This window comes from Mandrillus leucophaeus, unplaced genomic scaffold (genome assembly GCF_000951045.1).
Source record: "Mandrillus leucophaeus isolate KB7577 unplaced genomic scaffold, Mleu.le_1.0 Scaffold75, whole genome shotgun sequence".
Taxonomy (NCBI): domain Eukaryota; kingdom Metazoa; phylum Chordata; class Mammalia; order Primates; family Cercopithecidae; genus Mandrillus; species Mandrillus leucophaeus.
The window spans coordinates 1,572,276-1,585,976 of NW_012108141.1; the positions used below are offsets into that span (position 1 = coordinate 1,572,276).

A 13,701-nucleotide genomic window follows, 5' to 3' on the forward strand; every position below is an offset into this window, starting at 1 on the left:
CATATATTTATTTCAACACCCACGGCTCTATCATTTATTGAGTGACACTGAGTCAATTCCTTAAGTTTTCTAAGCCTATTATCTTGCCTACAAAACATGAATAACATTCCTACTTTCATAGGGTTATTACTATTGTCACATAGAAATCACTGTGCTACATAAAGTTCCCCATCTTTATAGATTTTAAAATTCAGTGAGGCCGTGACACTGGGTATTGTTCTTGCCTCTGTGTTTTCAGAATCTAATCCTGACTCTTCTGGTGGGTTGAGGAGCAACTTAACACCTTTCAATAAATGGCTTTTCTAGTTAAAGAAAAAAAAAAATTGGGGGGGAGATAGGTATACATGTAAACAAAAAGAGTGAGAAGCCAAGGAAGACAACTAAAAATGGGTTGAGGAGGCCGGGCATGGTGGCTCTCTCCTGTAATTCTAGCACTTTGGGAGGCTAAGGAAGGAGGATCGTTTCAGCACAGGAGTTAAAGACCAGCCTGGGCAACATAGTGAGACCCTGTCTCTATAAAAAATAATAATAATAAAATAAAATAATGAAACAGGTTAAGGAGGGAAGTGACCAATTAAAACATTATTCTGTGGGGGTCAAGGGATAGTTTTAAATCCTAGCAGCAAGATTAATGAAGATCACTTGCCAGGTCTAGAGCAAGTGGGATAGCTGGATGGAGGTAAACTGATATGAAAGCCTGTTCTCCGGACTGATAGGAGATCCTACCCTAGCTTAGGGATAGGAAAACATGCTGAATTGAGATACATTGTTTTCATTTCCCTGAACCTTTCTTATATGTTCATGTTAATCGACAATACATTTTCCAAAATGTTACCAGAAACTTCACTTCTACAGGAGATGACCCTGAGTGCCAAAGTAGAGAATATAGAAATTAAGAATGTGCAATGGGCAAAACCGAATTTTCACTGAACACAAAGAAAAATGCTGTTTTGTGGATGGGTTTTTGTTTTAAAAGAAAATTTCTCAGAATATATTCAACATCAGATATCCACAAATATCTATAAACACAAAACACAAGTTACCCACGAGTGATAACATAAGGTACTTACTTCTCAGAGGGCATGTTAAGAAAAAATATGGTGTACATTAATTACATTTTCAAGTTATTTCATGTCTGAAGCTATCAACAGAAAAAATAAGACCCTTGAGAAAACAATGTGAGAACAAAATTTTTTATTCATATAGAGGAGTGTTAAGCACCCTCTTCTAGTGCAAAAACACTTAATGCAAAAAACAACAGAGAAAAATCCATTTAGTCCATTTCACTAAGACTAGCCTAAAGTCTTAGGAGCAGTGCTCTGTTTCTTCTCTAATCCCCTGACAGTGGTTCAATTATATAGAGGAGGGCTTAGAAAACAAATGGATCACATTTTTCAATCTAGTCTGATACATAGTGTATTACAAGTCCAGCCTTATATTTTAGCACAACTAAGATAAAGGAACCAATAATGAGAGTCACATAAGAAACACATTTTCTATGTTCCATTTCAATGGGAAGTCAGATATTCTAAGCAAGCAAGGGATTCTCGGTCAGGAAAACCAGGTTCTGTCACAACTTTTACCAGTTAGTCTTCACAAGAAATGTTGTTTTATGACCATGCTGCTTATATCACCAGTTATACAAGAAAATTAGCTTGTCACCCCTACATCCAAAGTTTTCAAGAAGAATTAACAGATTTCAAACTTATTTGTTAAATACCATACAGTAGTGTATATATTATTTATAGCCTCTTAAATAAATAAATCTAAACTAAAACCATCTATGGAGCCCAGTAAGATAATATTTATTAATTTTAAAACATACATACACACAGCAAGCCCACTGCTCCCCAACAGTACATACACATATTCCCTATAGTATGTGACTAAATCATATCCTTGCAAGAGAAACTAAATAACCTTAAACTTAAAAAAAGGATGACTTTGATTCAATATCTATTATTGTTGATGATTATGATTACATCAAGAATCACTGAAACCAATTTGCAGAATCTTCTTTTTCTAGTAGTTCTGCCGCAGTTCTAATTAGATACGATCCTCAAGTCGTAACTTGGACTTATAGTAAATAATTTTTAGTTCCTTAATTCTAAAGTTCACAAGGTGTTTTAATAGGCAAAAGATATCAAAAGCTAGTATAAAAACTGTAAGGTAATTGATCCTAGAACCTCAACCATTGAGCTGATATGTTCACACTGATCTTTACATAAAAATAGTATTGAAATAAGCCGAAGCGCCATTTGGCTTTAAGTATTACCTGCTGGCCATGCTGCAGAATCTACTGGCAGTGTTTTTCAAAGTAAAAATAAAATAGTAGCATTTTAATATGAAGCCTATTAATGCCGATACCCTAGTTTTTTCAGCATGTTAGCCATACTAATGTAGTCAAACACCTGGTCACAGATTAAAAGTAGAGCTTTTAAATTAAGACCAAATTTTAATTTAACCACCAAATAGACTTGTACGTTGAAACCCCTTATTTGCCTCCTCTTGAATATCCTACTCTTTTGAGGCTTAAATATCCAAGGTCAGAATTTCAATATTAAGCTCCTCAGAGTAAAAAAGAAAAGTCCTAGTTAAATTCTTCAGCTAAGTTCTAGTCAATGGCTTTGGGAAAAAAGCAACACACTATTAACTGGTTAAGGCAAAAAAAAAAAAAACTCACACAAATTCTGGTTCCTTAAACAACCATTCTCTAAAATGATAAAGCAGAGCATGGCTAGAAACCCAGAAATCAAGAACCTGTAGCCAACTTGGTTTATTCCTCCCACCTAAAAAGTTCTGGATCCATGCATTGGAAAAGATGTGTGGAATGTAGGTAAATGATTTTGCACCTTGGTGGAAAGTTTTTGAGAAGGCCTAAGTGTTTGAGGTCACAAGGAGACAGGAACTTCTCTGGATTCTAGTATCACCCATAAACTACCAGGGGACAAAAGTGGAGTCCATAATCATGAACATTCTCTCCCCAAAGCCTCTTCAGCTGGGCGGTTCAATAGCAATTGGTTCACAGAAGAGTAATCAGTCCTGATCAATTCCGTATGGAACATTAGCACCAGAATCTTATAATACAGAGAACTAGCCAATGCCAGAGTGGTAGTAAGTCATTCGAAAGAGGTTTCTCTGTCAAGCTTGCATTAGTGTGGTTCTTAGAAGATCAGCAGAGAGGTCAGAGTCTCATAATATACTGATAGAACATCAACAATAAGTACAGAAACCAAAGATACACGTCTACCCATGGACAGGAGTTACATATTCCCTTAATATCTAGAAACATGTAAGATTTTTAAGTGTGTTTTCATAGTTAAATTCGGGCAAAGCAAACAGTTTCTCTTACTGATCCTAGTTTCTTCAGTTTTCTTCAACTGATCCTAATGATTATCACCTACCCCCACCAAACCCACTCCTAAATAAATGTACACATTTATACAGAAAACACACAAAGTTCAATGCATGAGTAACATGGCCTTTTATAATATTTCTCTCTGTCCCCCTTTTTTACTCACTTTTAATCATGGGTAACTTAAAATATACAATCTTCTAAAAGTAAATACACATTCATGTAACAAGAACCGTATCACTGTTCTTCCACTGGATATATCTTGAAATAGCATCGGTGGACGTGAAAGGTAATGGGATAACATTTGAGGAGAGCCATTTGTTCAACCTTCCTTTGAAACATGTGGAAGTCTTTGTCTTTCCTTCTTCTAGAAGGCCTTCCTTAGAAAATGCAGGCAGTTCAGAAGGAAATGATCAAAACCAGGAATCTCTCCTCTTGGGATATCAGCACTCTTGCTGCAAGAAGATGTCATCTCAAGTGCAAGAGCAGCATCTAAAAGCACAGAAGGATATACCATCAACTATTTTACATAAAATCCTTCTAAAAATTAATTTCTATCTCACTTGCTTTCTCACATTGCATATATTGATAATATTGGTGGGTACTATGTAGTTTAAGAAAACCTTAGATTTCAGTTGATGTGTTAACAGCTAATTTTTAAGACAATCTTTAGAACAATTACCAATCAAAACTATCATGTGTATGACCAGGCACGGTGGCTCACGCCTGTAATCCCAACACTTTGGGAGGCCAAGGTGGGCAGATCACCTGAGGTTGGGAGTTCAAGCAGCCTGACCAACATGGAGAAACCCCGTCTCTACTAAAAATGCAAGAAAATTAGCCAGGCATGGTGGCCCATGCTTGTAATCCCAGCTACTCAGGAGGCTGAGGCAGGAGAATCGCTTGAATCTGGGAGGCAGAGGTTGCAGTGAGCGGAGATTGCGCCATTGCACACTCCAGCCTGGGCAACAAGAGTGAAACTCTGTCTCAAAAAAAAAAAAAGAACTACTATATGTAACACATATCTCCTTTTATGCAAATAATGACTAATTCTGACAAAACACATACAAGTTTTGCAGAGCCGGTAGTTTACACAGTTTGTATGAATTAGTTGTTCATTGCTCAACGTGAATTAACTGAAATGAATGAATTACAAAGACTCTCCCAGGGCCTTGAAAGGACCTGTGCAAATGAAAGATCAAAACTTAAGCTTTGTTCACTTCACAGTGAATTCACCTTTGATGTCACAGATGCTCAAAATGCTTTGTAAAGATTAACAGATTAATTCCAATAATACAGTTATGGGCTGGGCATGGTGGCTCATGACTGTAATCCCAGCACTTTGTGAGGTCAAGGCAGGCAGATCACCCGAGGTTGGGAGTTCAAGACCAGCCTAGCCAAGATGGTGAAACCCCATCTCTACTAAAGACACAAAATCTAGCTGGGCACACACCTGTGATCCCAGCTACTCGGGAGGCTGAGGCATGAGGATCACTTGGAGGTTGCAGTAAGCCAAGATTGCGCCACTGCACTCCAGCCTGGGTGACAGAGCAAGACACCGTCTCAAAAAAAAAAAAAATAAATAAGTTACGAGAATGTGGCAATTTATCCTCATAATATTTTATATAGTTAATGAGATATTAAACATTGAATGACTTGCTTGAGCAAATAAATTATCACTCAAAATGGTCTGATTGGCCAGACACGGTGGCTCACACCTCTAATTCCAGCACTTAGGGAAGCCAAGGTGGGCAGATCACTTGAGCTCAGGAGTTCGAGGCCACCCTGGGCAACATGGTGAAACCCCATCTCTACCAAAAATACAAAAAATTAGGCGGGCTTTGTGGCACACACCTGTGGTCCCAGCTACTCAGGAGGTTGGGGTGGGAGGATCACTTCAGCCTAATAGGCAGAGATTGCAGTGAGCCGAGATCACACCACTGAACTCCAGCCTGGACAACACAGTATGATCCCATCTCAAAAAAAAAAAAAAAAAGTCTGATTTTTGTTTTGGTTTTTTAACACTAAAAAAAGTTATATTTAAAAGGAAGTCAATAATTTGGTATAGCACTGATCTCTCTTTATTGGGAAAAATATTGCCAAGTATAGTCATGCACTATATAACAATGTTTAGGTCAACAATGGGCTGCATATACAATGGTAGTCCCATAGATTATCATGAAGCTGAAAATTCTTATTGCCTAGTGACATCATAGACATGATAACATCATAGTGCAATGCATTACCTTTTCTATGTTTTGATATATGAATACTTACCATTGTGTTACAATTGCTTACAGTATTCAGCACAGTAACATGCTATACAGGTTTGTAGCTGAGGAGCAATAGGCTGTACCATATAGCCTAGGAGTATAGTAGGTTACATCATCTAACTTTGTGTAAGTAGACTATGATGTTAGCATAACAGTGAAATCACCTAAGGATGCATCTTTCAGAACATTAAGCGAGGCATGACTATAATCAGTCTTGCTTTACAGGCCCACAGGGCAAATGACTGATAAGGGAGATAGGTATATATCTTTCTTGAGCACTTGTCACACTAAATTCACATTACTATATCCAATAAAATGCAGGAGATTAGTTTAAGAGCAAGAGATATATGCTCTATGAAAAGGGATTTCATCTCAGAGATAAATACTACTTCTCGTTTTCTAAGTGGCAACACTTTCTCTATCAGAAGCTCTCATGGAATCAATCACTGGAGAAGGTTTCAGCTGAAAAATTGGTCTTCAGCAAGCCACAAAATAGTACCCGTGAAAGGCTGCACGGCTTTAAGTATGGGAAATCACACCTACCCAGTTCAGAACCAAAATGGTTCTCAGTGCTGGTGTTCCATTTGAGGCAAATCAGCCCCTGAATCATCTGACAGGGGAGGTCCTGATACCTGTAAATTAATAACAGAGCATCATAGGTTCTCAGTAATTCCAAAAGTTCCACTTCCCCAAAATTTCAATTCTATTTGTTCAAATATTAGATGTTTAGAATTAACTATTCATAGCTCAAGTTGCCTACATGGAAAAGAACGAAGTAAGGGGACATTATTCTTTTCCTGTTTTTTTAGTACCAAACATTACTGTTGAGTGGATGTTATTCTTTGGTCTTAGTTTATGCTTATGTTAAAAGATAATTCTGATCTGCTATGGCAGTGTAAGCCCACTACAGCCCATCTCTTCTACTTATTACAAAAATACAAAAACAAAAACCTGTTGGAACCATCATATAAAGACTTTGAAGCAGCCCTTATAACTCTGCTACATGAAGTAAAGGAAAACATACTTGAAATGGATGAAGGGATAGGAACTCTTAGCAGAGAAATAGACACTATAAAAGAGAGTCAAACGTATATTTTAGGACTAAAAAGTACAGTATCCGAAATTTTAAAATCTCACTGGATGGGCTTAATAGCAGAATGAAGATGATAAAGTAAAAAGTCAGAGAACTTGAGGATAGATGTATAGAAATGGCCCAACCAGAAGATTAGAAAGAAAAAAGTTTAGGAAAAAGTGAACAGTCTCGGGAACCTATGAGAAAATACTAAATGGTCTACCATACATATCAGTAGACTCTCAGAAGGAGAGGTGAGAGATTATGGCAGGAAAAAAAAAAAAAAACATTTCAAAAAACAATGACCAACAACTTCCCAAATCTGGTAAAATATGTAAGTTTACAGATTCAAAAAGGCTGTCAAACCCCAAATAGGATAAACTCAAAGAAAACTATGTCTAGATACATCATATTTAAGCTAATGAAAATAAAAGATAAAAATTAAATCTTGAAAGTAACTAGAGGAAAATGAAACATTACGTATAGGGAAACAATTCAAATGCCTGAGAATTTTCCACCAGAAATTACAGAGATCATAAGACAGAAGAATCACATCTTTATAATGCTGAGAGGAAAACAAAACAAAACAAAACAAACATGTCAACCCAAATTCTATATCCAATAAAATATAATTCAAGAATTAAAGTAAAATAAAGTCATTCTCAAATGAAGAAAAACTAAGAACATTTGTTGCCATCAGACCTGCTCTGCAAGAAATGCTAACAGAAGTTTTTCAGGCTGAAGGAAAATAATACCAGAGGACAATTGGAATCTAGGGAAAAAGAGAGACCAACAGAAACAGTAAAGAGCTAGGTAAATATAAAAGATAACTTTTTTCTCATACATTGTTAAAAATATTTATGACTGTTTAAAATAAAACATGTAATGTATTTGGGGTTCTGAAGACATATAAATGTAGTACATATGAAGTTCTAACATATAGTGCAAACTGGGGAGAAGGGAATACGTTTGCAAGGTTCCTACTTCTTTTGTTGTTAATTATTTATCAAGAGAAATTATTTCTTAGACCACATATTCATGTTTCATAGTTCAGGAACACAGGTAAGTGACAAACTTCTAGGTAATTCAACCCAAAGAAATCCTTTGCATTCCAAAATCACTTTGTATTCTGAAAGATACCAGCCTTCCCCATCTCCCCCAAATCTTTCACGGAATCATAATTTCTGCAGAAATCTGCATATGTCTTCTTTCTTGCTTCAGCCACAGCAATCTTACAGATAGCTGCAACCCCCAGGGATACAATAAAGGTTCCAACAATATGAAATCACAGACATTTGGCCAGAAGATCACACAGCTGAGGTTTTGCCAAAGCGCTGGAAGCTATGGTAGTTACCGTCCTTCATAGGTATGTCAACCTCAGAACCAACGTCTTTCCTGGATGATGGAGAAATGGATGGGCAGTTCCTACTTTTTATTTCAAGGGGTACAATGTAGACTATGAAAAATTAGTGATGTATATTGTAATTCCTTGAGCAATCACTAAAAAAATATATAAAAAGATATTGCTGAAAAAATACTAAAACTATTCAAAAACAAAAGAAAACTGGAAAGGAAAAACAGGAGCAAACAGAAAACAAATAATAAAAAGATGGGACTAAATTCAAAAACATCAATTATCACATTAAATGTTAATGGTCTAAACATTCTGTGGTCAGCAGGATTGTAAAGCTATGCCCTTAAGATTTCTGTCCCTACCTAGTTAATCAAACTAATTTCAGTACTGATATGAAGGGACTTTGTACATGGAATAAATATTACTAATTAGCTGTTAATTGTTACTAATTTGCTGTTAAATGTTACTAATTAGGATAGACTATCTTCATGGGCCCAGTGTAATCATATGAGCTCTTAGCATCAGAGTGAGTCAGAGATGAGGCAGAAGGAGTGGTCAGAGAGATTCAAGTGTAAGAGAGATTTGACCACTGTTGCTGGTTTTGAAGGCAGAGGAAGTGGGCCATGAGCCAAGGAATGCGGGTGGCATCTAGAAGCTGAGAACAAGCCCCAGCTGTTAGCCAACAAGGAAATAAGGACTTCTGCCCTACAACCATATGGAACTAAATTAGCCCAACCACCTAAGTGAGCCTGGAAATGGTTTCTCCTCTAATGCCTCCAGAAAATAATGCAGCCCTGCAGACACCTTGATTTCTACCTGTGAGACTCATGCAGAGAAGCAGCTGTGCCCAAGCTTCTGACTCAGAAACTGAGATAATAAATGGATATTAATTTAGTGTGTTAAGTAGTCCCCCCCATTCGTGAGGGATATGTTCCAAGGCCCCCAGCAGATGCCTGAAACCTCAGATAGTACCAAGCCCTAAATATATAGTATTGTATTTTTTTTTTTTTATCTGAAAGCCTAGACAGCTACTAAGCAATAAAAGGGTAGGTAGCATATGTATACAGCATGGATACATGGGACAATGGGATGACTCATGTCCCAAGCAGAACAGAGCCGGACAGCTCGAGATTTCATCAGGCTATTCAAAATGGCGTGCAATTTAAAACTTAAGAGCAGTTTATTTCTGGAAATTTCCACTAACATTTTCAGACCACAGTTGACCAGAGGTAACTGAAAATGCAGAAAGCAAAACTATAGATAAGGGGGGACTACCATATCTCTAAGGTAGCTGAAATAATAAATGAATACACATTCCAATTAAAAGGCAAAGACTGACACAATGTATACAAAGGAAAGATCCTACTTATATGCTGTCTGTGAAAGAAACACTTTAAATATAAATATAAAAACCAGATAGGGTGAAAGTAAATGAAATCAACAAGATTTACTATGCAAACATACGTATAAGAAGTTTGGAATGGCTATTTTAATATCAGATAAAACAGAATTCAAAGCACAGACCACTACCAGAGATAAAGAGAGGCATTTCATAATGAGAAAAGGGACAATGTATCAGAAAGACAAAACAATTATGTGCAAATACCTAATAACAGAGATTTAAAATACATAAAGCAGCCAGGCGTGGTGGCTCACTCTTGTAATCCCAGCTACTCAGGAGGCTCAGGAGGAGGTCAGGAGTTTGAACAACACAGCAAGGCCAGCCAAAACAACAGAGCAAGACCCCATCTCTTAGAACAAAAAAGAAAAAAATTAGCTGGGTGTGGTGAGCTGTGCCTATAGTCTTAGTTACTCAGGAGGCTGATGGGGGAAGATCGCTTGAGCTTAGGAATTCAAGGTTGCAGTGAGCTATGATCATGCCACTGCACTCCAGCCTGGGCAACACAGTGAGACCCCATTTCTAAAAAAAATAATAATAAAATAATAAAATACATGAAGCAAAAATAAATAGATATAGGCCAGGTATGGTGGCTCATGCCTGTAATCCCAGCACTCTGGGAGGCCGAGGCGGGTGGATCACTTGAGTTCAGGAGGTCAAGATCAGCCTGAGCAACAAAGCAAGACTCTGTCTTGAAATAAATAAATTAATGTAATTAAATTAAATCAAACAGATATAAGAGATAAATAGGTAATTCTAGAACATAGTAAAAGATTTTAACAGCACTCTTTCAAGAACTGATAGACCTAAACAAAAAAAATTAAGAGCATAGATGATCTAAAGAATGCTGTACTATTAACCACCTTGATCTAGTTTCACATTTATAGAACAATTAATCCAACAACAAAGAATATACATTTTTTTAAAGGGAACCAAGTCAATCAGCAAGATAGACTGTAGACCATAAAACATGTCTCATTGAGTCTAAAAAAATCAAGATCACACTGAGTGTATTCTCTGACCACAATGGAATTAAATTACAAATTAGTAAGAAGATATCTAGGGAAACCTCAAATACCTGGCTATTAAACAACATTTCTAAATAATTCATAGGTCAGAGAAGAAATTACAAGGGATATTAGAAAACGTATGGACTAACCTTTTTTGTTGTTGTTTTTTTTTTTTGAGATGGAGTCTAGCTCTGTCCCCCAGGCTGGAGTGCAGTGGCGATCTTGGCTCACTGCAAGCTCTGCCTCCCGGGTTCACACCATTCTCCTGCCTCAGCCTCCCGAGTAGCTGGGACTACAGGCGCCCGCCACCACGCCTGGCTAATTTTTTTGTATTTTTAGTAGAGACGGGGTTTCACCGTGTTAGCCAGGATGGTCTTGATATCCTGACCTCGTGATTCACTCGCCTTGGTCTCCCAAAGTGCTGGGATTACAGGCATGAGCCACTGCACCCAGCCTGGACTAACCTTAATGTTAAAACATGACAAAGATATCTTTTTTTAAAAAAAAAGGAAATTATAGTAGCAGTAATAGGAGGTTAGATATATACAAAATAATTAATCAAATAAGTAAATATATTAAATTATACATAGAATAACATACAGCTAATTTTCTCACTCTCAAAGAGGAGAGTAAACTAGACCAAACTCTGTGATGTTGGATTCGAATTAAAGGAATCTTTGTACATTTCAATAAGCATAGAAATGAAAATACAACATATCAAAAGCTGTGGGATGAAGGTAAAACAGTGCTTAGAGGACAATGTGTAGCTTTACATGTTTACATTACACACACAAAAATCTAAGTGACCAAGTGATGAGTTACCTTAAGAACCTAGAAAAATTGAGCAGAATAAACCCAAAAAGGGAAAAACTAAGAGGAGACATCAATAAAAATAGGGAACCGACAGATAACAGAGGAAATTAACAATGCCAAAGGCTTGATTTTGTTGAAAAACACAACAAAATTGACAAACTCCTAACTATACTGATCAAGAAAAAGAAAGTGAACATAATAAAGTAAAAATAAATAAGGAATAATCATCACAGTCCTTACAGATATTAAAAGGACAATAAGAGGTTAGGTGCAATGGCTCACGCCTGTAATCTCAGCACTTTGGGAGGTTGAGGTGGATGTATCACTGGAAGTTAGAAGTTTGAGACCAGCCTGGCCAACATGGTGAAACCCCGTCTCTACTAAAAATACAAAAATTAGCCAAGTGTAGTGGCTCACGCCTGTAATCCCAGTAACTCAGGAGGCTGAGGCAGGAGAATCGCTTAATCCTGGGAGGTAGAGGTTGCAGTGAGTTGAGATTGTGCCACTGTACTCTAGCCTGGGTGACAGAGCAAGATTCCATCTCAAAAACAAAAACAAAACAGAAGGACAATAATAGAATACTATGAACAACATCATGCCAACAAATTTTAAAAATTGTATGACATGAACAAAAGTATTAAAAAATACAACCTACCAAAAGAGACACAAGAAGAAACAGAAAATCTGAATAGCACTGTATTTTTTAAAGAAATTGAAATCAGGCTGGGCACGGTGGCTCACACCTGTAATCCCAGCACCTTGGGAGGCCAAGGCAGGCAGATTCCCTGAGGTCGGGAGTTCGAGACCAGCCTGACCAACATGGAGAAACCCCTTCTCTACTAAAAATACAAAATTAGCCGGGCGTGGTGGCACTTGCCTGTAATCCCAGCTACTCGGGAGGCTGAGGCAGGAGAATTGCTTGAACCCAGGAGGTGGAGGTTGCAGTGAGCCAAGATCGCACCACTGCACTCCAGCCTGGGTGACAGAGCCAGACTCCGTCTCAAAAAAAAAAAAAAAAAATTATCCAAAACTTTCCCCAAAATAAAGCTCTTGGGACAGATGGCTTCATCAGAGAATTCTATTAATCATTCAGGGAACAAATAACACCAACTAATTAAACCTTTTCAGGAAATAAAGAGAGACCACTTCTCAACTTGTTTTATGCAGCTAACAAAATCTCAATGTTAAAACATGACAAATATATCTTTTTTAAAAAAGGGAAATCACAGTAGCAGTTACAGGAGGTTACATATATATAAAATAATCAATCAAATAATAAATTATATTGATATTAAATTATACATGGAATAACATACAGCTAAATTTCTCACTATTAAAGAAGAGAATAGTAAACTAGACCAAACTCTAGGTGTTGGATTACAATTAGGGGTATCTTTGTAGATTTCAGTAACCATACGTAGAAATAGAAATAAACTCATAGTAAATGTGTATGTACCTAGGTCTATGTACCTAGCTCTGTCCGCTAAGAGGGCCTTGGAACAATGACTCCCCCAAATCAATGAACACACCTAGAGCCCAGATCTTAATTTCTAAATATGATTTTCTACTAAAGGAAACTAGGGATCCTTAGAGAAGTGGCTGATTCCAGGTTGGTACAAATCAATCTGCATTATCTGTTGCACCAGATAGCAAAGAATTCCTCAAAGAATAATGAGGACATGTCAAAAGGAGACAGAAGCTACCTTGAAGGGGATCCCACTAGAAAAACTGGACTAGTTTGAACATCAAAATAAATAATGACTCAACAATGTGAAAACAAACAACCATTAAAAATGGGCAAAAGATTTGAGCAGATATTTCATCAAAGAAGATATACAGAAGATATACAAATGACAAAAGATTCTCAACATCTTTGTCATTAGGGAAATACAGATTAAAACCACAATGAGATGCCACTTCACACCTATTAGAATGGCTAAAATTAAACTGACAATACCAAGTATTGGTGAGGATAAGGCACAACTGAAATTATTATGCATTGCTGGTTGAAATACAAAATGATGTAGTCATTTTGGAAAAATTTGATAGTTTCTTATAAAGTTAAACATATACTTACCAAATGACCCAGCAAATCCATTTTCAGGTATTTACCAACTAAATGTGAAACTATATATTCACACACAAAAAACACATTTACAAATGTTTATATAACACTTCACGTTTAATTGTCAAAAACTGCAAACAACTTCACTGTCCCTCAGCTGGAAAATGGATAGATAAACAGACTCCACCTCTAAAAAAAAATTGTATTACTGGGCGTGGTGGCCTGCACCTGTAGTCCCAGCTCCTTGGAAGACCGAGGTGGAAAGATAGCTTAAGCCCAGGAGTTCAAGGCTGCAGTGAGCTATGAGCATGCCACTGCACTACAGCCTGGGCAACAGAGCAAGACCACATGTCCAAAAAA

General features: G+C 37.1%; 1 protein-coding gene across 2 annotated transcripts in view; it reads right to left on the reverse strand.

Annotated features, from left to right (window-relative positions):
• Positions 1 to 1,177: 1,177 nt before the first annotated feature.
• Positions 1,178 to 13,701, reverse strand: part of CDKL2 (cyclin-dependent kinase-like 2 (CDC2-related kinase)) — a 61,057-nt gene continuing 48,533 nt past the window's right edge. The window contains exons 11-12 of one of the 2 annotated variants that reach the window (XM_011966177.1): positions 6,172 to 6,260; positions 1,178 to 3,847 (exon numbers count right to left, since the gene is read on the reverse strand). In XM_011966177.1, coding sequence (XP_011821567.1) covers positions 6,195 to 6,260 — 66 coding nt within the window. In that variant the 3' untranslated portion in view covers positions 1,178 to 3,847; positions 6,172 to 6,194. The remainder of the gene's footprint in view (positions 3,848 to 6,171; positions 6,261 to 13,701) is intronic. The other variant, XM_011966176.1, reaches the window with a different exon arrangement.